General features: G+C 48.3%; 1 protein-coding gene across 1 annotated transcript in view; it reads right to left on the bottom strand.

Annotated features, from left to right (window-relative positions):
• LOC119966923 (dynein heavy chain 8, axonemal-like) overlaps positions 1-26,482 on the bottom strand; it is a 1,786,259-nt gene that overhangs the window by 298,004 nt on the left and 1,461,773 nt on the right. Inside the window, exons 63-65 of the mRNA XM_038798881.1 lie at positions 14,945-15,098; positions 11,825-11,989; positions 4,624-4,850 (exon numbers count right to left, since the gene is read on the bottom strand). Coding sequence (XP_038654809.1) covers positions 4,624-4,850; positions 11,825-11,989; positions 14,945-15,098 — 546 coding nt within the window. The remainder of the gene's footprint in view (positions 1-4,623; positions 4,851-11,824; positions 11,990-14,944; positions 15,099-26,482) is intronic.

Here is a 26,482-nt window from a genome sequence, read left to right as displayed (position 1 = left end):
GGAAAGAGTGCGTCCCTTTGAGACACCGGCCCGACGAACGGTGGGCACCAATCGCGGGCCAGTCCCCTCCCGAGCACGGCCGTGGTGCTCACTCCCCTCTCCACCCCCCACAAGCCACAAACGAGCATCTGGCGCCCATGTTCACGACGGCAGTGAGCAGGTGTGGCTGCTGCTGTCGTGAACCGGTCGGGAACGGCAGGCCGCTCGGGTGGGAGAATCGCGGGGGGGACCAGAGCGGCGTTTCGTGAGTCGCCCGGCCCTCCCGTGATTCTGCCACCTGGCATGGGGAGCAGAGAATCGCGCCCAGGGTTAGGTCCTCGGGCCCCAATTATTTACGATATATATGATTTACTTGGCTATAAGGTATTGCAGCCAAATTTAAGATGACACTAAAATAGGTGGGATAAAAAGTTGCAAAGAGGAAATAAGGGGCGGAATTCTCCGCTCCCACGCCGGGTGGGAGAATCGCAGGAGGTCCGCTCTGGCACCTCCCGTGATTCTCCCCCCCCCCCCCCAAAATGCCGTGTTTTCACGGCGGCCCGAGATTCTCCGACCCGGATGGGCCGAGCGGCCGGCCGTTCATGACCGTTTCATGACGGCGGCAACCACACCTGGTCGCTGCTGTCGTGAACACAGCGTGAGATGCCCGTTTGGGATTGTGGGGGGCCTAGAGGGGACTGAGCACCACGACCGTGCTCGGGAGGGGACAGGCCCGTGATCAGTGCCCACCGATCGTCGGGCCGGCGTCTCAATGGGACGCATTCTTTCCCCTCAGCCGCCCCGCAAGACGTGGCGGCTTGATCTTGCGGGGCGGCGGCCGCATGGTGACAAGGCCCCGCGGCCGAGTTTACCAGCACGGCCCTCCAAGCCCCCCGGCGGGGGGAGAATAGGGGGCCAGGAGAGGCCTCCAACGCCGTCGTGAATCTCTCCGGGTTTCACAACGGCGTTGGGCCTTTGGGAGAATTCCGCCCAAGAAATTTTACAAATGGATACAGAAAGGTTAGGTGAGTGGGCCAAAATGTGGCAGATGGGGTTTAATGTGGATAAGTGTGAGTTTATCCATTTTGGTCTTTTAAATGGAAAGGCAACGTATTATCTAAATGCAGAAAAATCTTAAGAGCGCTTCAGTGCAGAGGAATCTGGGTGTCCTTGTGTATGAATAGCAGAAAACTAGAATGCAAGTACAGCAGGGAAAAATTAAGACAAATGCAATCTTTGCCAAAGCAGGGAAGTATTGCTGCAGATATACAAGGCATTAGTGAGACTGCACCTGGAGTACTGTGGACAGTTTTGGTCCCCTTATTTAAGGGCCCCCATTGGCCATGCCACCCTAGCATCTGGAAGCCCTCGCACTGACACCCTGGCCCTGCTCCTGCTGGCTTGGTAGTTGCAAGGTGACAGCCTGGCAGTGCGAAGGCGTCTGCATTCCAGGGAGAAGGCCAAGTGCCGTACTTCACAAGTACTGTCCACCCAGGGGCCTCCGATGGCCTGGGTGCACCCCCCCCCCCCCCCCCCCCCCCCCCGAGTGCCATTCCGCCTGGTCCATGTTTGTGGCCGTAGATCGCGCCCAATGGCAAAAGCATGGCTTGCGAATTCTGCCACCAGTGAATCTGCGGTGGGGATTGACTTTGGCAGCACCAGAAGAACCCGCAGCAGGAAGGGATAGGAAATCCCGCCTGATATCTTGCAGCTGGAGTATTGCCCAGATGCTCCGTTTGCTGGAGTCGCAAAAACATTAATATTTTCATTAATTGGTGGGCAGCACGGTAGCATTGTGGATAGCACAATCGCTTCACAGCTCCAGGGTTCCAGGATTGATTCTGGCTTGGGTCACTGTCTGTGCGGAGTCTGCACATCCTCCCTGTGTGTGCGTGGGTTTCCCCCGGGTGCTCCGGTTTCCTCCCACAGTCCAAAGATGTGCAGGTTAGGTGGATTGGCCATGATAAATTGCCCTTAGTGTCCAAAATTGCCCTTAGTGTTGGGTTGGGTTCCTGGGTTATGGGGATAGGGTGGAGGTGTTGACCTTGGGTAGGGTGCTCTTTCCAAGAGCCGGTGCAGACTCGATGGGCCGAATGGCCTCCTTCTGCTCTGTAAATTCTATGATACTATGATTAAGATCTGACAGAACTTTCAAGACTGAAGTGCACTCGGGTTTTCTCATCACATTATCAGTTCCAGCATTGGCTCCTTGAACCTGCTCTGTCTTTTGGTAAGATCATGACTGATCTGATTGTGGTCTCAACTTTACTTTCACGTCTACCTTTTTACTCTCTTGTCAATCAAAAGTCTATCTGACTCAGTCTTAAAAATATGCAATGAGTGCCTGTACTGCTGAGGCCTCCCCCGATTCTCCTCCCACTGTGGGCCGAGTTCACGACAGCGCGGGTCGCGTGTGGTCTGCGTTTTGTAATCACGGCGTGGCGGCTGCGGACTGTGTCTAGCGTAGCCGCAGCCAGGGGGGAGCCATGCTGCTGGCAGGGGCAGCTCCGGTGAGGGCTGGGGGACTGGTGGGGGGTGGTCCGGGGGTAGCGACGGGGTTTCAGGGACACTATTTGGCAGGCTGGGTCTGTGCACGGCCCAATGTTGTATGGAGCGACCGCTTCAGGTCGTCAGAACGCCGGGAGTTTTACCTGCTTGCCCCTCACCGGACCGAGCATCGGTGCGGGGGCAGCACCGAATTTTACATTGGAAAACTAGACACTTCCCCTGGACATAGCCTCAAAATCGGAGAATCCAGCCCTATGTTCTCCCACCGGAGGTGAATTTCAACTGATATATGCTTCCCGCCGGAAGCAATTAGCTACCCTTCACCATGCAAATTTAGAGTGATTCCCAAGCGAATCCTGCTTTCCGACCACCATTTTGAGTGGGTAGCCCAGTAGTGAGGTCCCGAGGCTGGCCAGCCCCTTCGCCCCTGCAGCACAGTTCAGCCCCTACCCCCGGATTTTAAACTTTAGAGTGTCCAATTCATTTTTCCAATTAAGTGGAAATTTAGTGCAGCCAATCCACTTAGCCTGCACATCTTTGGGTTGTGGGGGCGAAACCCATGCAAAAACAGGGAGAATGTGCAAACTCCACACAGACAGTGACCCAGAGCCGAGATTGAACCTGGGACCTCGGGCCATGAGGCAGCAGTGCTATTTACTGCGCCACCGTACTGCCCTTGGGACCCCTCCCTTCTCCTAGGTACAGGGGTGACCCAACCCCCCACAGAGACCCCTAAATAAAGAGATCCCCCCAAAGAGAATTAAATGCTTTCAATTTCCAGCTGACCACTTTAAAATCACTCAAGCGTGAAAGGGGAGGGGGGGGGGGGTGATTGGAATAGAACATAGAACAGTACAGCACAGAACAGGCCCTTCGGCCCCTCAATGTTGTGCCGAGCCATGATCACCCTACTCAAACCCACCCTATACCCATAACCCAACAACACCCCCCTTAACCTTACTTTTATTAGGACACTACGGGCAATTTAGCATGGCCAATCCACCTAACCCGCACATCTTTGGACTGTGGGAGGAAACCGGAGCACCCGGAGGAAACCCACGCACACAGGGGGAGGACGTGCAGACTCCACACAGACAGTGACCCAGCCGGGAATCGAACCTGGGACCCTGGAGCTGTGAAGCATTTATGCTAACCACCATGCTACCCTGCTGCCCCTTGGTAATGATGGTAATGACTTAACTCTCTTTGAAATGGTTGCTGTTTATCAACATTGTGGTTATAGCACTACAGAGTTACAAAACCGTGAAGGAAGACCATGAAGCTCGGCTGACATGTTTGTGAAAGCTGTCAATCACAGCCCAGTAAGGGAAATTAATGAATGGCTTGCAGCTCAGGGATCTGAGGGTTTGAACAAAAACCATTGGTTTCTCTTTCCATAAATTGACACATGGTGCTTCCTGTGTCTGAGCCAGCAGGTATTTGCTCAAGTGACTGTTACAACAGTAATTTTTTTACTGCCTCTGTCTGGACTGCTCTCCGGCTTCCAGACAGAGGTTTCTTTTCTCGGGGAATTCCTGACAGGTTTCTCTTTTGTCATGGGCTTCCTGAAGAATCACGTGGGCCTGAAGAATAAGGTGCCGGGGCCACTCCCGCTGAGGTACAGGCACAAACCTTGATACCGCCGCCAGTTCGGAACATCGGAAACAGATCGGTGCCCGGCACTGATCTCGTTTTTTTTCACAACGCTGGATCCTCCACCGCATTGGGAACTCCGCTACCTATGGCGTGAGGTGGAGAATGATTGGTGTGCCAAAGCATTAATCTCTCCCAGAGGGAAAATGTCCTCTCAATGTCCACCCAATCCATTACTCCCAGTACCTTATATGATTCAATAAGATACTTTTTCATTCTTCTAAAGATGAAAACAGGCCAACCTTTCTTCAGAAGCTAACCCTTTGCTCCCAGGAAGCAGCCCTGTGAACTTTTGCTGAACTGTTTCTAATGCAATTCCATCCTTTCTTCAGTAAAGAACCAAAATTGCTCACAGTACTCCAGATGTAGTCTCACCTTTACAGCTGTAACAGACTTCCAACTTTTATATTCTTGACTAGCCGTGGAGTATGACTTATTTTGAATATTATCAGTCAATAAATCTGTCCCTTAATCAGAACATACCTCTGGAAATAGTCCTCGCATGTTTGATAGACCCTGTCGTGAAAAACACCCATTGTTGCCACAAGTTGGGTTTTGACCTCGTTTGAACAAGCAATGAAGAAACCAGAAAGGAAATAGTTTGAGACAGCAACCAACGCCTCTCTAGGCCAGCGACTGAACCAATCCATAGTGCATCCAGAGATCAGACCAGGGAACTTCAGAGCACGTGATCGAAACTTTTCACCAACCTAACGTCAAAACAAACAGAACAGTTGGCTTAGAAATGTGCATATAAAGCTCAAGTCATCCAACCATGAAGATTAAAAATAAATCTATCCATCCTTTAATAAAACTGCCTCTGTTTCACATTAGTGAGTACCCTGATAACATTATCATGACACTCGAAAGGTCATCAACTTGAACATTATTCAGAAAAGGAGGGAGACACAAAACTACAGACCACTTAGCCGAACATCCGCCGTTAGAAGACATTACTAAAGATGGGCGACATTCTCCGACCCCCAACAGGGTCGGAGAATCGCCTGGGGGCACCTAAAATCCCGCCCCCGCCGTGGCAGAGATTCACCACCACCCGGGAAGTGGCGGCGGCAGGAATCTCGCCACTCCGATCGGAGAGGCCCCTGCGGCGATTCTCCGGCCCGGATGGGCCGAGGTCCCGCCGCTGGGAGGCCTCTCCCGCCGCCGAGGTTTAAACCACCTCTGGAACGGCGGGCTCAGCGGCGCGAGCAGGCCCCCGGGGCCCTGGGGGAACGGGGGGGCGATCGAACCCCGGGGGGTGCCCCCACGGTGGCCTGGCCCGCGATCGTGGGCCCCCCCTCAGACTCCGGGCCAGTGCCCTGGCTGCTCTATTTTCTTCCGCGGCCGCCACGGCCTCCGCCATGGCGGAAGCGGAAGAGAACCCCACATCGCGCATGCGCCGGCAGTGACATTAGCGGCTAGCTGCCGCTGACGTCACTGCCGGCGCATGCGCGGACCGGAGAAAGCCTTTCGGCCAGCCCTGCTGCTGGGGGCGCCGCTTTTTTGCGCCGGTCTTCTGGTGGCAACCGCTCCGGCGCGGGGCTGGCCCCCAAAGGCACGACCCCTGAGTGGTTGGCGCCACTCCCCTACTCTGGGAACCTCCGTCACGCCGGGTAGGGGAGAATGCCGCCCGATGTTATAGCAGGAAACTTGAATAAGATCAAGTTAATCAGGCAGAGTCAGTATGGTTGTGAATGGGAAATCATTCTCCACTTGCCGATGCCGATTTCGTAATTGGCAACCGGGCTGAGAATCCCTTTTGAGGACAGAATCGGGGGCAGCGCCTGTTTTCAGATGCTCAGCCCCCTCCAAAACAGCATCATCGGGGAGTACGCCGCACGCCATTGGGACGGCCTCAGGATGATACCTGAAGGCCCTCCCCCGATGCTTCGCCCCTGATGGGCCGAGTTCACAACGGAGCAGTTCACTTGTGCTCTCAGTTTTCGTGAACCTGGTGTGGCGGTTGCGGACTGTGTCCAGCGCTGCCACAGTCAGGGGGGGAGCTGTGCCGTTGGGTCTTCGGAGAGGGCTGGGGGTTTGATAGGGAGTGGTCCGGGGGGGGGGGGGGGGGGGGGGGGGCTAGAGGTTGTCCATGGGGGCACTATATGGCAGTTCGGTCTGCATGTGGCCGGCGCCATGTTCTATGGCACGACCGTTGCAGTTCGGCGTCATGTACATGCAAGGCCACAGACCTGGCAATTCTCCGGCCATTTATTTTACGACAGCCGTGTGTTTTACATGACATGGCTGCTAGCCCCTCAAGGGACGGTGGGTCGCTGCTGGTGTCCTGCCAATTTTTTCATCGTAGAACTAGACACTTCCTCCGGACATAGCCTCAAAATCAGAGAATTCAGCCCATGTTTAACCAACCAATTGGAATCCTTTGAGGAAGTAACCTGTGTTTTAGGTAAAGGGGAAGCGGTGGATGTACTGGACTTAGATTTCCAGAAGGCATTTGATAAAGTGCCACATCAAAGGTTATTGTGGAAAATAAAAGTGAATGTTAGAAGAAGTAACATATTGGATAGAAGATTGGCTGTCGAGCAGGAAGCAGAGTGTGACATCGTGGCCCTTTTTCTGCTTGGCAAGAATGTACGAGTGGTGTCCCACAGGGGTCAGTGCTGTGACCTCAACTATTTACACTTACATTTATGACTTAGATGAAGTGATTGAAGGAATGGTTGCCAAATTTGCTGTTGAAGCAAAGGTAGAATCATAGAATTTAGAATGTACAGGGAAGAAGGAGGCCATTGGCCCATTCAGTCTGCACCGGCCCTTGAAAAGAGCACCCCACAAGCCCACACCTCCACCCTATCTCCATAACCCAGTAACCCACCTATCCTTTTTGGTTACTTCTTTTTTTTTAATAAACAATTTTATTGAGGTAGTTTTTGGCTTTGTAAACAGTTACAGACATCAACAGAAAGAAACTCAGTCTTCGGGGGCTTTGAGTCCCTCCACGCCAATAATATTCGTCGCCGGGCTATCAGGGAAGCAAAGACCAAAACATCGGCCTCTTTCTCCCCCTGGACTCCCGGGTCTTCCGAAACCCCAAAAATTGCCACCCCTGGACCCATCGCCACCCTTGTTTTTAGCACCCGGGACATGACGCCCGCAAATCCCTCCCAGCACCCCCTAAGCTTAGGGCATGCCCAAAACATGTGAACGTGGTTCGCTGGTCCTCCCGCGCACCTAGCACATTTTTCCTCTATCCCAAAGAATTTGCTCATCCGAGCCACCATCATGTGGGCCCGGTGAACGACCTTAAATTGAATCAGCCCGAGCCTGGCACATGTCGCGGTTGAATTTACCCTACTCAGGGCCTCTTCCCACAGCCCGTCCTCCATTTCCCCACCTAGCTCCTCCTTCCATTTAAGTTTCAGTTCCTCCGTCTGGGACCCTTCCTCCCTCATGAGCACCTTATAAATATCAGAGACTCTACCCTCCCCTTCTTCCCCCCTAGAGACTATTCTGTCTTGGATCCCCATTGGCGGAAGGCGTGGGAAAGATGGGACCTGTCTACGAACAAAGTCCAGCAACTGTCGGCACCTAAAATCATTTCCCCTTACCAGCCCAAATTTCTCCTCCATGCTCCTCAAACTCGCAAAGCTCCCTTCCAGGAACATATCGCCCACCCTTTCCACCCCCGCCCGCCGCCATGCTCAAAACCCCCCTTCCATACTCCCGGGGGCAAACCGATGGTTATCGCAGATTGGCACCCAAACCGACGCCCCCGTCTCCCCTACATGCCTCCTCCACTGGCCCCATATCCGCAGGGTCGCCACCACTACTGGGCTGGTGGAGTACCTGGCTGGCAGCAGCGGTAGAGGAGCCGTGACCAGGGCTGCCAAGCTGGATCCCCTGCACGAAGCCGCCTCCACCCGCTCCCAGATAGACCCCGTACCCACCATCCACTTCCTTATCATAGCGATGTTGGCCGCCCAGTAATAATTGATCAGACTCGGCAAAGCCAGCCCTCCCTTGCTGCGGTTCCTCTCCAGCATCGCCTTCTTCACCCGCGGGGATTTTCCCGCCCAGACAAAGCTCATGATCAGCCCGTTAACTCTTTTGAAGAAGGACTGTGGAACAAAGATCGGGAGGCACTGAAAAACAAAACAGAAATCTAGGGAGGATTGTCATCTTTACAGTCTGCACCCTCCCTGCCAGCGACAGCGGGAGTGCATCCCATCTCCGAAACTCTCCCTTCATTTGCTCCACCACCCTGGCCAAATTTAACTTGTCCAGCCTGCCCCAGTTTCGTGCCACCTGGATTCCCAAATACCGGAAATTTTCCTCAACCAGCCTAAACGGTAGCCCTCTCAATCTGTTCTCCTATTTCCGTATTTAATTGTATCCTGAAAACTGGCCGAACTTCCTCAACATTCCCAGTATACTTCCCATCCCGGCCACTGGGTCCGACACGTACAGGAGCAGGTCGTCTGCGTAAAGAGAGACCCTATGTTCTACCCCGCTCCTCACCATCCCCTTCCATCCCTCTGCGGCTCTCAGCGCAATCGCCAGCGGCTCTATGGCCAGCGCAAACAGCAGCGGGGAGAGCGGGCAGCCTTGTCCGGTCCCTCGGTACAGCCTAAAGTACTCCGACACTTCTCTGTTAGTCCTGATGCTGGCCTTCGGAGCCTGATATAATAATTTGATCCAATCCACCAGTCCCTCCCCGAACCCAAACCGTCCAAACCTCCCATAGATAGTCCCACTCCATCCGGTCAAAGGCCTTCTCGGCATGCATCGCCACCACTACCTCCAGCTCCCTGCCTGCCGGGGGCATCATTATCACATTAAGTAATCTTCTCAGGTTGGCCGCCAGCTGCCTACCTTTCACGAACCCAGTTTGGTCCTCCCCAATCACCTCCGGTACGCAGTCCTCCATTCTAACCGCCAGTACCTTTGCCAGGAGCTTGGCATCAACATTAATCAGGGAGATTAGCCTGTAGGACCCGCACGCCTCCGGGTCTTTACCCCGCTTCAATATCAGAGATATGGTGGCTTGCGACATTGTCGGCGGCAGTGTCCCTCTGTCCCTTGCCTCATTGAAAACCCTCGCCAAGACCGGGCCCACCAGCTCAGAAAACTTCCAATAGAACTCTACTGGGTATCCATCCGGCCCCGGGGCTTTCCCTGACTGCATGGCCTTGAGGCCCCCCAATAACTCCTCCACTCTAATCGGGGGCCCCAGCTCACCCACTCGCCCCCCACCTACTGTTGGGAATGTTAACCCGTCCAGAAACCTTTTCATCTCCTCCGGTACTTCCGGCGGCTCCGAAGTATACAGCTTGCGATAGAAGTCCCGGAATACCTTATTCAATCCTGCCGGGTCCTCCACTTTGCGCCTCTCCCTTTTTGGTTTCTAAGGGGTAATTTAGCATTGCCAATCCACCTAACCTGCACATTTTTGGATAGTGGGAGGAAACCGGAGCACCCGGAGGAAACCCATGCAGACATGAGGAGAAAATGCAAACTCCACACAGACAGTCATCCGAGGCCAGAATGGAACCCGGGACACTGGAGCTGTGAGGCAGACATGCTAACCACTGTGCTACTGTGCCGCCCCACAGTAGGAAAGTAAATAGTGAAGAGGACATGAGGAGGCAACAAAAAGGTTGAGATAGGTTAAGTGAGTGGGTAAAGATCTGGAAAATGGAGTCCAATGTTTTCTAACCCAACCTAACACCCATTCCACCTTGACTCTACTTGACATAACCGCACCCCCCCTAATCTCGCCGATGTCTGAATCCCCACTTTGCATTCACTTACCTTCAAAGCTTTCCTTCCCCCTTTTAAACTCTTCTGCTTTATGGCAGCCAGTGTTGTAAAAAGGGGGGGGGGGGGGCATATGCTCCTTCGCTCCACTCCTTTTGCACTTTGCTTCTGGAGCCCCTAAGTTGCTTCACTGCTTCAGTCTCACCCGACTTAAATTAGAAAGATCGGGTGAGACATGGGGCTGGATTCTCCGATTTTGAGACTAAGTGCTGACGCCGGCGTGGGAACGGTGCCATTTTATGACCGAAAAACGGTGCGAAATGTCCACCGATCCTCCATCTGGTGGGGGGCTAGCAGGCACGCAGTGTAGAGTCCCGGCTTTAGATGCGGATACGGCCGGAGAATTGGCGAGTCCGTGGCCGCGCATGCACCCGACAGCGGCGTGCAGTGGCCGCGCCATGCAACATGGTGCCGGCCACGCACGGACCCGGCCTGCCAAATAGTAATCCCCTTTGGCCAGGCTCGCCACCCCCGGGCCACTCCCCACCAGTGCCCTCAGCCCCTGCCCGCGGATCGGCTCCCACCCCGACTTAGTCCGCAACTGCCACGCCGAGTTCCTGAAAATAAATACTACACGCGACCAATGCCGTCAGGAACACAGCCCATAGGAGGCGGAGCATCGGGGGAAGGACCTTGGGTAACATCCTGAGGCCGTCCCAACGGCGTTCGACGTACCCCTAGAGTACGCCGTTTTGGAGGGGCAGAGCATCGTAAAAACGTCGCCGCCCCCGATTTTGGCACCAACGTGGATTCTCCGGCCGATCGTGAATGCGATTTTAGGCAGCCTGCATCTCTCAAAGATGTACTGTGGTTACAACAGATAATGGTAGACAGAGAAACTATTTTCTTCAATGGGGAATTGAGGTCTCAAAGACATAACCTAGACACTTTTACATGTAAAAGATGGTTGAAGTTTGGAAACTCTTCTGAAAATCATGGTTGATGTGAAATTAATTGTCAATTTAAAATCTGAGATTGGTAGATTTCTCTTAATGAGATATGGGGGCGGGATATTGGGCGAAGGCCATCTGGAGTTCGGTCACAGATCGGTCACGGAGCTGGATTTTCTAGACCTTCACGGGAAGGTTTGTAGGTGAGTTGGGGCCTGTAAAGTTCTGCCTTCTGTGGTGGGTGGGAAACTTGCCTTCTGAAAAGTTCTGCTGTGGATTTCATTAAATGGTGAGGTAGCCTCAAATGGCCTACACAAACCTGCCTCCCATCCAATGACTCATCTATACCTCCAGCTGCCTTGGGACAGCGGGCAGCAGAATCAAAGACCACTCCCACCCGGCTTACTCGCTCTTCCAACTTCTTCCATCGGGCAGGAGATACAAAAGTCTGAGAACACGCATGAACAGACTCAAAAACAGTTTCTTCCTCATTGTTACCAGACTCCTAAATGATCCTCTTATTGACTGACCTCATTAACACTCCACCTTGTACGCTTCACCCGATGCCGATGTTATGTAGTTACACTGTGTACCTTGTGTTGCCCTGTTATGTATTTTCTTTTATTCCCTTTTCTTCCCATATACTTAATGATCTGTTGAGCTGCTCGCAGAAAAATACTTTTCACTGTACCTCGGTACACGTGACAATAAACAAATCCAATCCAAATCCTGTTCCTATGCAAGAGATGGGGAGAGAAATCTCCACCAAAAGAAAGATGTGAAATTCAAAATTCTACCCATGGTATCTTGAACAAAGCGAGATTCAATTAATCTTTGACTGTCAATTTGATAGACCCCTCCTAGCCATGTGACCTGTGTTTAAACCCCTCAGATCCTTGACCTGCAAACTATTCATTCATCTCCCTTATTGGGCCTATCACAAAAAAACTACAACGTACTTTCACTGATTTAGAAATTCTTCTTAAATAGATAACAAAGCTCAGAATCTAACTGACCGGAGAGAAACAGAGCACAACATGAAGATGTTTCCTGGCTCTTTTTATAAAATATTCATATAGATTGTCAAAAGTGGGAGGGATACGAGGTGTGTCTTTCTTCATCGATGCAATCAGCGATTGAGTGATCTCATCAAGTTCATCCCGAGCAAATAAGTTTGAAACCTATCAAGAGAAAGCAGACAGCAATTTAAATATGCAATATTTCATTGATGTTATTGTCTGCAACTTTGACCTGTTCATGAGGTTTATTCCCATTGGTATATATTTATTATAAACAGCTTGTATCTAAATTAAAAGCAGTATTCTGTAAAGGTGAGAGGCAGATCAGAAGATTGGGCTGGATGTAAAGAATGCCATAAGGTTAATAACGAGTGAGAAATAAAAAAGTGAGAGAAAGCCTCCCAGAAATATGAAAACAGATATTAAAAGTTTCGATCGGTATTTAGAAATGAAAACAGGAAGTAAAGTGAGCGGTCGTCCTTTAGAGAGTGATAATAGAGTTTAATGGAAAATAAGGTGACGACAGATTAAACAGATATTTTGCACCTGTCTTCACTCCAGAGGATACAAATAACACCGCAGCAATCATTATGAATCAGGGAAGGAGGAACTTAAAACAATTACAATCACCGGGAAATGAATACTGAAAGCTCTATCAGAATGAAAAGCTGACAAGTTGCTCGGCCTTGATGGACTTCATCTGAGGATCTAAATGCAGTGGCTGCTGAGATTGCAGATGAATTAGTTTTAATTTCCCAAAATTCGCGAGGTTCTTAAGAGGTGCGATAGGTTTGGAAAATAGTAAATATGACTCCTCTATTCCAGAAAGGAGGGTGACAGAAAGCAGCAAACTACAGGCCAGTTAGCTTAACATCTCCCAGTGGGAAAATGTTGGAATCTATTATTAATGAGGTTGAGGACACTTGTAGAATTGTAATGTAATCAGATAGAAAGGGAATGTAATCAAAATGAAAAGGAAATCATGGTTTACTAATGTATTCGAGTTCTTTGAGAATTAAAAAAAGTGTATATAGGGGAACCTGCAGATATGCTATACTTAAATTTTCGGAAGACTTATTGCAAGATGCCACATCAAAGTTACTCTGCAAAATAAGAGCTGATCCCATTGGTTAGCTAACAGGAAACAGAGATTTTGATCATTTTTGGCTCAGCAAGATGTGCCGTGTTTTATTGAATTAATTTACGGGCAGGTGGGCAGGTCTGTTTTCAGGTCCAAAATGTAAAAAGAAAAGCAAATGGAATGTTAGCGTTTATTGCAAAAGGACTGGAATATAAAAATAGAGATTGATTGTTGCAATTGTATAGGGAGTTGTCGAGACCACATCTGGAGCATTGTGTCCAATTTTGGTCTCCTTATTGTTTTTATTCATTTACTGGATGTAGGCGTCGCTGGTTTATCCATCCCTAGTTGCCCTTTAGAGGGTGGTGGTGAGTTGCCTTCTTGAACCGCTGCAGACCTTGAGGTGTAGGTATACCCACTATGCTGTTAGGGAGGGACTTCCAGGATGTTGCCCCAGCGACAATGAAGGAACGGAGATATATTTTCAAGTCAGGGTGATGAGTGACTTGGAGGGGAAGATCCAGGCGGTGAGGGCCCCAGATATCTGCTGCTCATGACCTTCTAGATGGTAGTGGTCATGGGTTTGGACGGTGCTGTCTAAGGAACCTCAGTGAGTCACTGCAGTTCATCTTACAGATGGTATACACGGCTGCCACTGTTCGTCGGTGGTGGAGGGTTTGAATGTTTGTAGAAGGGGGAGCAATCAAGTGGGCTGCTTTGTCCTGGATGCTGTTGAGCTTCTTGAGTGTTGTAGGGGCTGCACTCAGCCAGGCAAGTGGAGAGTATTCCATTACACTTCTGACTTGTGCCTTGTAGATGGTGGACATACTTTGGGAGGTCAGGAGGTGAGTTACTCGCTAGGATTCCTAGCCTTTGGACTGCCCTGGTGCTACAGTATTAATGTGGCTAGTCCATTTCAGTTTCTGATCAATGGTAACCCCCAGGACATTAATTGTGGGGGATTCAGTGATGGTAATGCCATTGACTGTCAAGGGGCGATGATTGGACCCCCTCCTGTAGGAGATGGTCATTACATGTCACTTGTTTGCCATTAATGTAACTTGCCACTTGTCAGCCCAAGCTGAAAATGAAGAAACAAAAGCCTGGTTGGTCTAACAGTAGGGATCTTCCTTGATCACAGCGAGGACAAACCAACCCTATCAACTCCAAACCTCCACCAATCACCCTGCTCTGCTCCATTCATCTTCCATCAAAGCGAGACAACAAAAAACACCTCCCTCCATCCACCATAAGAATTGGGAGACAATGTAAGACCCAAATACATTTAGGATAAAGAATAAAGACTATACACAACTCCTGTATTCAACATTTGGCTAAATGATATGAACTTGTCAAACCAGGATAATTAACGGTGCAGGCCATCCCTCCCACATTGTTCATTTCAAGCAGAGGACATTATGATCAACAGGGAACAAAGTCCTGGATAACAACCAAGATGCAGAACTGTCAGGCAGTCCTCAGGATAAAGACTACTTCACTGGTGCATGAAGAATGTCAAAATCAAGGATGAGGGAAGGGAGAGTATTCCATCACACTGGGCCTTGCAGATAGTGGACAGACTTTGGGGAGACGGGAGGAGGATTTCTAGCACCTGACCCTTTCTTCTTGCGCAGTATTTATATGGCAGGTCCAGTTCACGTTGTCGTCATCATAACCTCCAGGATGTTTCCATTGTGCATTCAACGCTGTTAGTGTTATTGAATGGCAAACAGTAATGGTTAGATTCTCTTTTGTTGGAGATGACAATTGCCTGGAACTTGTGTGGTACAAGTGTTACTCGCCATATATCAACCTAAGCCTGAATATTGTCCAGATCTTGCTGCAAATGGACATAGATGTCTTCATTATCAGCGGAGTTACTAATGGTGCTGAACATTGTGCAGCCACCAGTAAACACGCCCATTTCTGACCTCATGATCATTTCAAGTGGTTGATTGTTAATAAATTCAGAGAAAGATAAAAAGAAAATACAAAGAATAGAAACATGGTGATACAAAAAATAAATAACTAAGTACCTCTCCAGAAGAGAGCACATTGTTGAGATACTCAAGAAAGGATTCTTCCTTTATTTCGTTATCAGTGAAGATGAAAGTGATTCCCTTTCCCTCTGCCCCAGCCGTTCTGTACAATATCTTCAAGTCATCCATCAGATTGCTGACATTGTATGCTCTGAAAGAAGCAATAAAATGACACAGAATTGCATCAACAACAAGTTTATAGAAATGCCCCACTCTCAACACAGAAAAACGTCTAAAGATTCTTCAATCAAAGATGGGGATTTGGGATACCTCTCAAACGGTTAAAGAATTTTGGTGTGGAGGAAAAGGGAATTCCAGAACAGACAGCCAAGACCCATCGGGAAGAGGATGAACCACTCAAGTCTAATCCAGCAACATTGCAGCTCACTGAAAGTTTTCTCATTTCACACATCCGAAAATAAGAGAATCTAGGAAGCAGACTGGGAATTTGATCCAGGGAAGCAGAACAGCCTGAGGAGGACCACAACCAAAGACAAGCCTTTGTCACATGTCAACTAAAGGATTGACATGTAAGCTATAATTCCAGAAAAACGACCCCCTGCGGACTGCAACCTCAATCAGTTTAGAACATAGAACATAGAACATAGAACGATACAGCGCAGTACAGGCCCTTCGGCCCACGATGTTGCACCGACATGGGAAGTCAAAAACTAAAGGCCATCTAACCTACACTATGCCATTATCATCCATATGCTTATCCAATAAACTTTTAAATGCCCTCAATGTTGGCGAGTTCACTACTGTTGCAGGTAGGGCATTCCACGGCCTCACCACTCTTTGCGTAAAAAACCTACCTCTGACATCTGTCCTATATATATTACCCCTCAATTTAAGGCTATGTCCCCTCGTGCTAGCCACCTCCATCCGCGGGAGATGGCTCTCACTGTCCACCCTATCTAACCCTCTGATCATTTTGTATGCCTCTATTAAGTCACCTCTTAACCTTCTTCTCTCTAACGAAAACAACCTCAAGTCCATCAGCCTTTCCTCATAAGATTTTCCCTCCATACCAGGCAACATCCTGGTAAATCTCCTCTGCACCCGTTCCAAAGCTTCCACGTCCTTCCTATAATGAGGCGACCAGAACTGTACGCAATACTCCAAATGCGGCCATACCAGAGTTTTGTACAGCTGCAACATGACCTCATGGCTCCGGAACTCAATCCCTCTACCAATAAAGGCCAACACACCATAGGCCTTCTTCACAACCCTATCAACGTGGATGGCAACTTTCAGGGTTCTATGTACATGGACACCGAGATCCCTCTGCTCATCCACACTGCTAAAAATTTTACCATTAGCCAAATATTCCGCATTCCTGTTATTCTTTCCAAAGTGAATCACCTCACACTTCTCTACATTAAACTCCATTTGCCATCTCTCAGCCCAGCTCTGCAGCTTATCTATGTCCCTCTGTAACCTGCAACATCCTTCCACACTGTCTACAACTCCACCGACTTTAGTGTCGTCTGCAAATTTACTCACCCAACCTTCTGTGCCCTCCTCTAGGTCATTTATAAAAATGACAAACAGCAACGGCCCCAGAACAGATCCTTGTGGTACGCCACTCGTAACTGAATTCCATTCTGAACATTTGCCATCAACCACCACCCTCTGTCTTCTTTCAACTAGCCAATTTTTGATCCACGTCTCTAAATCACCCTCAATCCCCAGCCTCCGTATTTTCTGCAATAGACGACCGTGGGGAACCTTATCAAATGCTTTACTGAAATCCATATACACCACATCAACTGCTCTACCCTCGTCTACCTGTTCAGTCACCTTCTCAAAGACCTCGATAAGGTTTGTGAGGCATGACCTACCCTTCACAAAACCATGCTGACTATCCCTAATCATATTATTCCTATCTAGATGATTATAAATCGTATCTCTTATAATCCTCTCCAAGACTTTACCCACAACAGACGTGAGGCTTACCGGCCTATAGTTACCGGGGTTATCTCTACTCCCCTTCTTGAACAAAGGGACCACATTTGCTATCCTCCAGTCCTCTGGTACTATTCCTGTAGCCAATGATGACATAAAAATCAAAGCCAAAGGCTCAGCAATCTCTTCCCTGGCTTCCCAGAGAATCCTAGGATAAATCCCATCAGGCCCCGGGGACTTATCTATTTTCACCTTGTCCAGAATTGCCAACACTTCTTCCCTACGCACCTCAATGCCATCTATTCTAATAGCCTGGGTTTCAGCATTCTCCTCCACAACATTATCTTTTTCCTGAGTGAATACTGACGAAAAGTATTCATTTAGTATCTCGCTTATCTCCTCAGCCTCCACACACAACTTCCCACCACTGTCCTTGACTGGCCCTACTCTTACCCTAGTCATTCTTTTATTCCTGATATACCTATAGAAAGCTTTTGGGTTTTCCTTGATCCTACCTGCCAAAGACTTCTCATGTCCCCCTTAGCTCTCTCTTTAGATCCTTCCTCGCTTCCTTGTAACTATCAAGCGCCCCAACTGAAACTTCACGCCTCATCTTCACATAGGCCTCCTTCTTCCTCTTAACAAGAGATTCCACTTCTTTGGTAAACCACGGTTCCCTCGCTCGACCCCTTCCTCCCTGCCTGACTGGTACGTACTTATCAAGAACATGCAATAGTTGTTCCTTGAACAAGCTCCACATATCCAGTGTGCCCAACCCTTGCAGCCTACTTCTCCAACCTACACATCCTAAGTCATGTCTAATGGCATCATAATTGCCCTTCCCCCAGCTATAACTCTTGCCCTGCGGGGTATACTGATCCCTTTCCATCACTAACGTAAAGGTCACCGAATTGTGGTCACTGTTTCCAAAGTGCTCACCTACCTCCAGATCTAACACCTGGCCTGGTTCATTACCCAAAACCAAATCCAATGTGGCCTCGCCTCTTGTTGGCCTGTCAACATATTGTGTCAGGAAACCCTCCTGCACACATTGTACAAAGAACGACCCATCTAATGTACTCGAACTATATATTTTCCAGTCAATATTTGGAAAGTTAAAGTCTCCCATAACAACTACCCTGTTACTTTCGCTCTTTTCCAGAATCATCTTCGCCATCCTTTCCTCTACATCCCTAGAACTATTAGGTGGCCTATAGAAAACTCCCAACAGGGTGACCTCTCCTTTCCTGTTTCTAACCTCAGCCCATACTACCTCGGAAGAAGAGTCCACATCTAGCATCCTTTCCGCCACCGTAATACTATCCTTGACTAGCAGCGCCACACCTCCCCCTCTTTTACCCCCTTCTCTGGGCTTACTAAAACACCTAAACCCCGGAACCTGCAACAACCATTCCTGTCCCTGCTCTATCCATGTCTCTGAAATGGCCACAACATCGAAGTCCCAGGTACCAACCCATGCTGCCAGTTCCCCTACCTTATTTCGTATACTCCTGGCATTGAAGTAGACACACTTCAAACCACCCTCCTGCGAAGTCAAATCTGTGCTCCTGACCTCTATACTCTCAATCTCCCGTACCCCAAAACTACAATCCAGGTTCCCATCCCCCTGCTGAATTAGTTTAAACCCCCCCAAAGAGCACTAACAAATCTCCCCCCCAGGATATTGGTGCCCCTCAGGTTCAGATGTAGACCATCCTGTCTATAGAGGTCCCACCTTCCCCAGAAAGAGCCCCAGTTATCCAGAAATCTGAATCTCTCCCGCCTGCACCATCCCTGTAGCCACGTGTTTAATTGCTCTCTCTCCCTATTCCTCATCTCACTATCACGTGGCACGGGCAACAACCCAGAGATAACAACTCTGTTTGTTCTCGCTCTGAGCTTCCATCCTAGCTCCCTAAAGGCCTGCCTGACATCCTTGTCCCCTTTCCTACCTATGTCGTTAGTGCCAATGTGGACTACGACTTGGGGCTGCTCCCCCTCCCCCTTAAGGACCCGGAAAACACGATCCGAGACATCACGTACCCTTGCACCTGGGAGGCAACATACCAAACGTGAGTCTCTCTCGCTCCCACAAAATCTCCTATCTGTGCCCCTGACTATTGAGTCCCCAATTACTAATGTTCTACTCGTTTCCCCCCTTCCCTTCTGAGCAACAGGGACAGACTCCGTGCCAGAGGCCCGTACCCCATGGCTTACCCCGGTAAGTCGTCCCCCCCACAAGTATCCAAAACGGTATACTTGTTACTCAGGAGAACGACCGCAGGGGGTCCCTGCACTGACTGCTTGTTCCCAGTCCCTCTTACAGTTACCCATCTATCTCCAGTCTTTGGTGTAACTACTTCCCTGAAGCTCCTATCTATGACCCTCTCTGCCTCCTGAATGATCCGAAGTTCATCCAGCTCAAGCTCCAGGTCCCTAACACGGTTTTTGAGGAGCTGGAGTTGGGTGCACTTCCCACAGATGAAATCAGCAGGGACACTGACGGTGTCCCTCACCTCAAACATTCTGCAGGAGGAGCATTGTACTGCCTTCCCTGACATCACCTCTAGATTTAAAAAAAACAAGAAAAAGAAAAATAAAGGAAGAGCTTACCTGATATTCCCTCAAACCCTGCTCCCGCTGGAAGGTAAGCAAATTTAAAGACACTCACTCACCTTCACGACAGGCCCCTGCTCCCGCTTCCCAACGACCGTGGTTTTTTTTTTGGTTAGAGGAGGAGGTAGGGTGGGAAACACTGACAAAGTGTTTTGGGTTTAACTGTCACTTGACAACAGCCCCTCCACAAACCACCTTCAAATTAGACTGACCGCACTGCACGTATGCAAATTTCCCCAGAACAGCTGATCAGTAGCTCTGCTCTGCTGCCCTCTGCTGGATCTATATAACAATGACCTCATCTCAGCAATTACCATCGCTCAGTAATGACTCTATTTGCAAAACTTAGAAATAAACACAATCATAAGAACTAGGAGCAGGAGTAGGCCACCTGGCCCCTCGAGCCTGCTCCACCATTCAATGAGATCATGGCTGATCTTTTGTGGACTCAGCTCCACTTTCCAGCCTGAACACCATAACCCTTAATCCCTTTATTCTTCAAAAAACTATCTATCTTTACCTTAAAAACATTTAATGAAGGAGCATCAACTGCTTCACTGGGCAAGGAATTCCATAGATTCACAACCCTTTGGGTGAAGACGTTCCTCCTACACTCAGTCCTAAATCTACTTCCCCTTATTTTGAGGCTATGCCCCCTAGTTCTGCTTTCACCCGCCAGTGGAAACAATCTGCCCGCATCCTATCTATTCCCTTCATAATTTTATATGTTTCTATAAGATCCCCCCTCATCCTTCTAAATTCCAATGAGTACAGTCCCAGTCTACTCAACCTCTCCTCATAATCCAACCCCTTCAGCTCTGGGATTAACCTAGTGAATCTCCTCTGCACACCCTCCCGTGCCAGTACGTCCTTTCTCATGTAAGGAGACCAAAACTGAACACAATACTCCAGGTGTGGCCTCACTAACACCTTATACAATTGCAGTATAACCTCCCTAGCCTTAAACTCCATCCCTCTAGCAACGAAGGATAAAATTCCATTTGCCTTCTTAATCACCTGTTGCACCTGAAAACCAACTTTCTGTGACTCATGCACTAGCACACCCAGGTCTCTCTGCACAGCAGCATGCTTTAATATTTTATCATTTAAATAATAATCCTGTTTGCTGTTATTCCTACCAAAATGGATAACCTCACATTTGTCAACATTGTATTCCATCCAATCCATCCAACATTGTATACCATCCAACTTGCAACAAATATGAACCAGCATCTTCAGTGTCAGCTGTAGATTAAGGATGTGATATTGGACCCATTTTTGGAAGCTGTAAGTCGCCTAAGATTTCAAAGAACCATCTGGTTCACTAATGTCCTTTTAGAAAGGAAATCTGTCGACCTCACCCGGTCTGGCCTACATGTGATTCCAGTTCCACAGCAATCTCGTTAACTCTTAAATGCCCTCGGGGATGTGCAATAAATGCTGGCCCAGCCAGCGACGCCCACATCCCATGAATGATTTTTTAAATGTTAGCTGCAACATGCAGACTAGGACGGGTGCTGGTAAACATTGTTGGAAGAATGCAGAGCAGGCCGATCATGATGTCAATCAGTGTGAAACACAGCTTCAATGTATTGTCATTTTCCAACTCAATGCTCCAAACAATGCCCTTTTTGAAGCTTGCACAGTTAAACATGAATCAGCTGGGAGAATCCTGCATGTCTCCAACAGCAGTGTTATTTATAGGGATATTAGAATCATTACAGTGCAGAAGGAGGCAATTCAGTCCATTGAGTCTGCACTGACCATCTAAAAGAGTGCCCTATCCCATAACCCTACCTAACCTGTTCATCTCTGGATACTAAGGGGCAATTTTATCATGACCAATGCGCCATATCTGCACATATTTGGACTATGTATGGAAACCGGAGCACCCAGAAGAAACCCACGCAGACACAGGGAGAACGTGCAAACTCCACACAGTCACCCGAAGCCTGAATTAAACCTGGGTCCCTGGCGCTGTGAGGCAGAAGTGCTGGTCACTGTGCCACTGTGTCAAACCATCATCAACTATTTACAGGTTAGTCATTATTTTGTTCCTTCTCGCTGTTCCTGAAGATTTACATTTTGGGGGGTGTTCTTCAATTGTTTTTTTAAGATTCAAAAAGACCACAGGGAGCGTGTGGGAGGTGTTGAAGTATATTCGTCTTACTTCAAGACAACTGCATGAATTAGTTACTCCCAGAGATGGGTGCACCAGTAGATCTTCAAAAATCTTGGAATAAAGCAAGCCTTGAAGAATGAGCAGTGACCACATAGAGTAGCCGAAGCTGCTGGAAGAGCGATGTGATGGGGAGGGAGGGGAGTGTTGAAGGACTCTCAGCAGGTGACTACATCTACCAAGGATGTTGATGGAACAACTCAGGATGGGACAACATGTGAGCTGTCTGTACTTCACTAAGGATGTCCTCACTGAAATCTGCCACCTGCTGGAGACACAACTAGGACTGAGTAAGGAATGGATTTTCAATAGGTAGATGACGCTCAACCGGAGGAATAATAATAATCTTTATTATTGTCACAAATTAGGCTTACATTAACATTGCAATGCAGTTACTGTGAAAAGCCCCTAGTCACCACATTCCAGCCCCTGTTCAGGTCACAGAGGGAGAATTCAGAATGTCCAATTCACCGAACAGCATGTCTTTCGGAACTTGTGGGAGGAAACCAGAGCACCCGGAGGAAACCCACGCAGACACAGGGAGAACATGCAGACTCCGCACAGACAGTGACCCAAGCTGGGAATCAAACCTGGGACCCTGGTGCTGTGAAGCAACAGTGCTAACCACTGTGCTACCGTGAAGAACGGTCAACAAGCGCCAATTCAGAAAGTGACGTGGGACCAACCAAAGCAGCTGATTGATGGGTCAGTCCGAGTGCGCATTTTCAATCTATTTAAATAATTAATTGCTTAAAAATAAGTTAGGGACTAAAAGAAAAGTAGTGCAGAATAGTACTGTAAATTATAATAGAAGTGAATTATAATAGAAACAAGCCCCCAGCTAACGTACATTTTTTAATGGGAGCAACTAGCTTAATCAAGAGTGAAGTCATGGAAGGAGACACTGGACCCGTAATATGCTCCTTCTGCATAATGTGGGAAATGAGGGACGCTTCCAGCATCTCTGATGACCATGTGTGTAGAACATGTGTTCAAATGCTTCTAGCTAACCGGTGATTGGAACTGGAGCTGCAGGTTGACTCATTGTGGAGGATCCACAATGCTGAGGAACTCATGGATAGCACATTCGTAGAATCATAGAATCCCTTCAGTGCACAAGGAGGTTATTCAGCCCATTGACTTTGCACTGACCATCTGTAGAAGCACACTTCCCAGGCCCACTCCCCCAACCTCTTCCTGTAACCCCACCTAACCTTTAGACACTAAGGGGCAATTTAGCACGGCCAATCCACATGGCCTGCACATCATTGGACTGTCAAAGGAAAACAGAAAATGTTGCAGGAATTCAGAGGGGACTTGGCTGAGGTGGACTGGACAACTCTGCTGGAGGATAAATCAGTGGAAAACCAGTGAGAAGCTCGAAAATGCAAGATCCTAAATTTACAAAGTAGCTCTGCTCCCTCTAAAAATAAGGATTCTACTGCCAAATCTAGACCCCCTAGTTGTCTCGTGGACAGAGGATGATCAAACATAAAAAGAAAGCGTACGATAGGCACAAATAACTTGGTACTGCAGATAGCCTCGACAAGTGTAGAAAAAGCAGGGACAAAGTAAAAAGGAAATAAAGAAATCAAAGAGAGGTCATGAAAAAGCTTAGCAAGTAAAGCTAAAGAAAACCCAAAGATGTTTTACCAATATATTAATGGTAAGAAGTTAGTTAAAGTTATCCTAAAAGTAGGATCTATCAGAGTTGAAGAGGGGAACTTGTGTGTAGATGCAGAGGCTGTGAGAAGAGTTTAAATGCATTTTGTGTCTCCGTGTTTACAAAGGAAATGTGTGTTGTAGATGAAGTAGTCCAAGAGGAACACAGTGACAAACTGGATGGGATAATCATAAAGAGAGAGGAAATACTCAAAGGGTTGGAAGCCTTGAAAGTTGTTAAGTTACCAGGGCAAGATGGATTGTTTCCTCAGCTGCTAAAGGAGATCAGGGAGGAAATAGAAGATGTTCAAAGGATGATTTTCCAATCTTCACATGAGAGGTACTGGAGGACTGAGAAATGAAAATGTGGTTCCACTGATTAAAAAGGGATCGAAGTGGGTGGTACAGTGGCGCACTACTACGGAGCTGAGGACACAGATTCAATCCCGGCCCCAGGTAGCTGTCCGTGTGGAGTTTGCACTTTCTCCCCATGTCTCACCCCCGCAATCCAAAGATGTGCAGGACAGGTGGCTTGACCATGCTAAATTGCCCCTGAATTGGAATTTCTTTTTAAAAAAAGGCAACAAAGGAAATGCCAAACAATTATAGGCTAGTTAGCCTTACGTCAGTGATGGGCAAATTAGTAGAATCAATCCTGAGTGATAAGATTAGTCAGGGATAGTCAGCATGGATTTGTTAAAGGAAGGTCTTACCTCACAAATTTGATGGAATTCTTTGAAAAAGTGACAAGCAGTGTTGATGAAGGTAGTGTAGTGGATGTGGTGTACATGTATTTTAGCAAAGTATTTGACATTGTCGCACATGACAGGTTGGTCAAAAAAGTAAAAGCCCATGGGATGCAGGGCAATGTAGCAAACTTAATAAAAAGTTGGTTTAGTAACAAGGAAACAAAAGGGAATGGTCGATGACTGCCCTAACGGATGGAAACTTGTTTCAAGCGATGTTCCACAAGGCTCAATGTTAGTATTCTTACTGGTCTAATATATATTAACGAGTTAGGTGTGAATGCAGGTAGCATGATTGGGAACTAAAAGTGATGACCATTGTGCAAAAACCCATCTGATTCATTAATGCCCTCTAGGGAAGGAAATCTGCCATCCTTATGTGGTCTGGACTTCAGATATACAGCAATGTGAATGACTCTTAACTAACCCCACCAGGGTAATTAGGAATGGGCAATTAATTTAATAATCTTTATTGTCACAAGTAGGCTTACATTAACACTGCAATGAAGTTACTGTTAAAAGCCCCCAGTCGCCAATTCCGGCGCCTGTTCGGGTACACAGAGGGAGAATTCAGAATTTCCAATTCATCTAACAGCATGTCTTTTGGGACTTGTGGGAGGAAACCAGACCACTGGGAGGAAACCCACGCAGAAACGAGGAGAACGTGCAGACTCCACACAGACAGTGACCCAAGCCGGGAATCGAAGCTGGGACTCAGGCGCTGTGAAGCAACACGGTATGCTACCGTACCGCCCAATTAATTCTGGCCCAGCTGGTGACTTTCACATCCTCTGAATGAATATAAAAAAAACTAAATGGCAATATACTAAGAGGAGTAGACGAAGTGGGAGATGTTGGCGTACAAGTACACTGGTCCCTGAAGGTAGCAGTTCAAGTAGACAAGGTTGTTAAGAAAGCGTATGGAATGTTCTCCTTCATTGGCAGAGGTATAGAATATAAAAATAAGGATATAATGTTGGAATTATATAAAACACTGGTGAAGCCACAACTGGAATATTGTGTGCAGTTCTGGTCGCCACATTACAGGAAGGACGTTATTGCTCTGGAGAGAGTGCAGAAGAGGTTTACAGGAATGTTGCCAGGGCAAAAAAGTGTGGCTACTGTCTTGTTATGCTCTTGACATAGCATAAGCTGTTTCCTTGATGTTCACTCTGACAAAGGAAGGTTTAGATGTGGAGATAACTTCAACACGTTTATTAAACTATTTACAATTCTCCTACTCGGATTCGCCTCTACTGTTAATCCTTCTATAGCTACTCAGACTGATGAACCAGTCTGCTACAATCCACGTGGTGGGTGTGATGTTGAATCAACCCTGTGTCTGAGTGTCTCCACTGGAAAGAGAGAGATCATGTGTGCTGTGTCCTTTATATATGGGTGGTGTAATGCCCCCCCCTGTGGTAGTGTCACCTCTGTGTGTATTGTGAATGCCCATTGGTTGTGTCCTATCTTACTGACCTATTGGTTGAATGTCTGTGTGTCATGTCTCTGGTGCTCCCTCTCGTGTCTAGCTAGAATTCATCTACAGTGATGCATATCACCACAGCTACGAGAAGAGATTAGATATGTTGGGGTTATTTTTCTTGGAACAAAGAAGGCTGAGGGGTGACTTTCTTGAGGTGTGAAAAATTATGAGGGGAAGAAACAGTGTGGACAGGATAAAATTGTTTCCTTTGGTGGAGAATGCTAGAACCAGGGGACGTGGATTCAAGATATTGGCAGTAGGTGCAGAGGGGACGTGAGGAAGAACTTTTTTAAGCAGAGGGTAGTGAGAGTCTGGAATTCGCTGCCCAAGGTGGTGGTGGAGTCACTCTTTTTAAAAAGTAGAGGGCAACACGGTGGCGCAGACCCAAGTTCGAACCTGGCCCCGGGTCACCATCCATGTGGAGTTTGCACATTCTCCCTGCCTCTGCATGGGTGTCACACCCACAACCCAAAAAGGATGTGCAGGTAGGTGGATTAGCCATGCTAATCCCCACCTTTAAAAAAAAGTACCTGGACCTGCTGTAAACTGTAGAGTTATGGGCTGGGTGCAGGAAGTGGGATTAGAAAGAGTGCCTGGGTATCCTTGGGCTGGCATGGACAAGATAGGCTGAATGGCCTCATTCTATGCTGTAGCTTTTCGATGGTTCCCACATGTCTCACTGTCTGTGCGGAGTCTGCTCATTCGACCCGTGTCTGCGTGGATTTCCTCCGGGTGCTCCGGTTTCCTCTCACAAGTCCCGAAAGACGTGTTGTTAGGTGACTTGGATAAAGAAGCAGAAAGAGATTTTTGTGCTGCTCACATTCTTCCCAATTATTTTATGCCCCCCAACCCCACTTTACTCACCCTCCCACCACCCACACTCACACCCTCTCCTGTGCTTCTCAGTCCGACCAGTAAAAGCAGGTAACCTGAAATTG

The sequence above is a fragment of the Scyliorhinus canicula genome, chromosome 6 (assembly GCF_902713615.1).
Source record: "Scyliorhinus canicula chromosome 6, sScyCan1.1, whole genome shotgun sequence".
Lineage (NCBI taxonomy): Eukaryota > Metazoa > Chordata > Chondrichthyes > Carcharhiniformes > Scyliorhinidae > Scyliorhinus > Scyliorhinus canicula.
The sequence above is the reverse complement of the archived record's forward strand: the minus strand, read 5'-3'. Positions and strand labels throughout refer to the sequence as shown.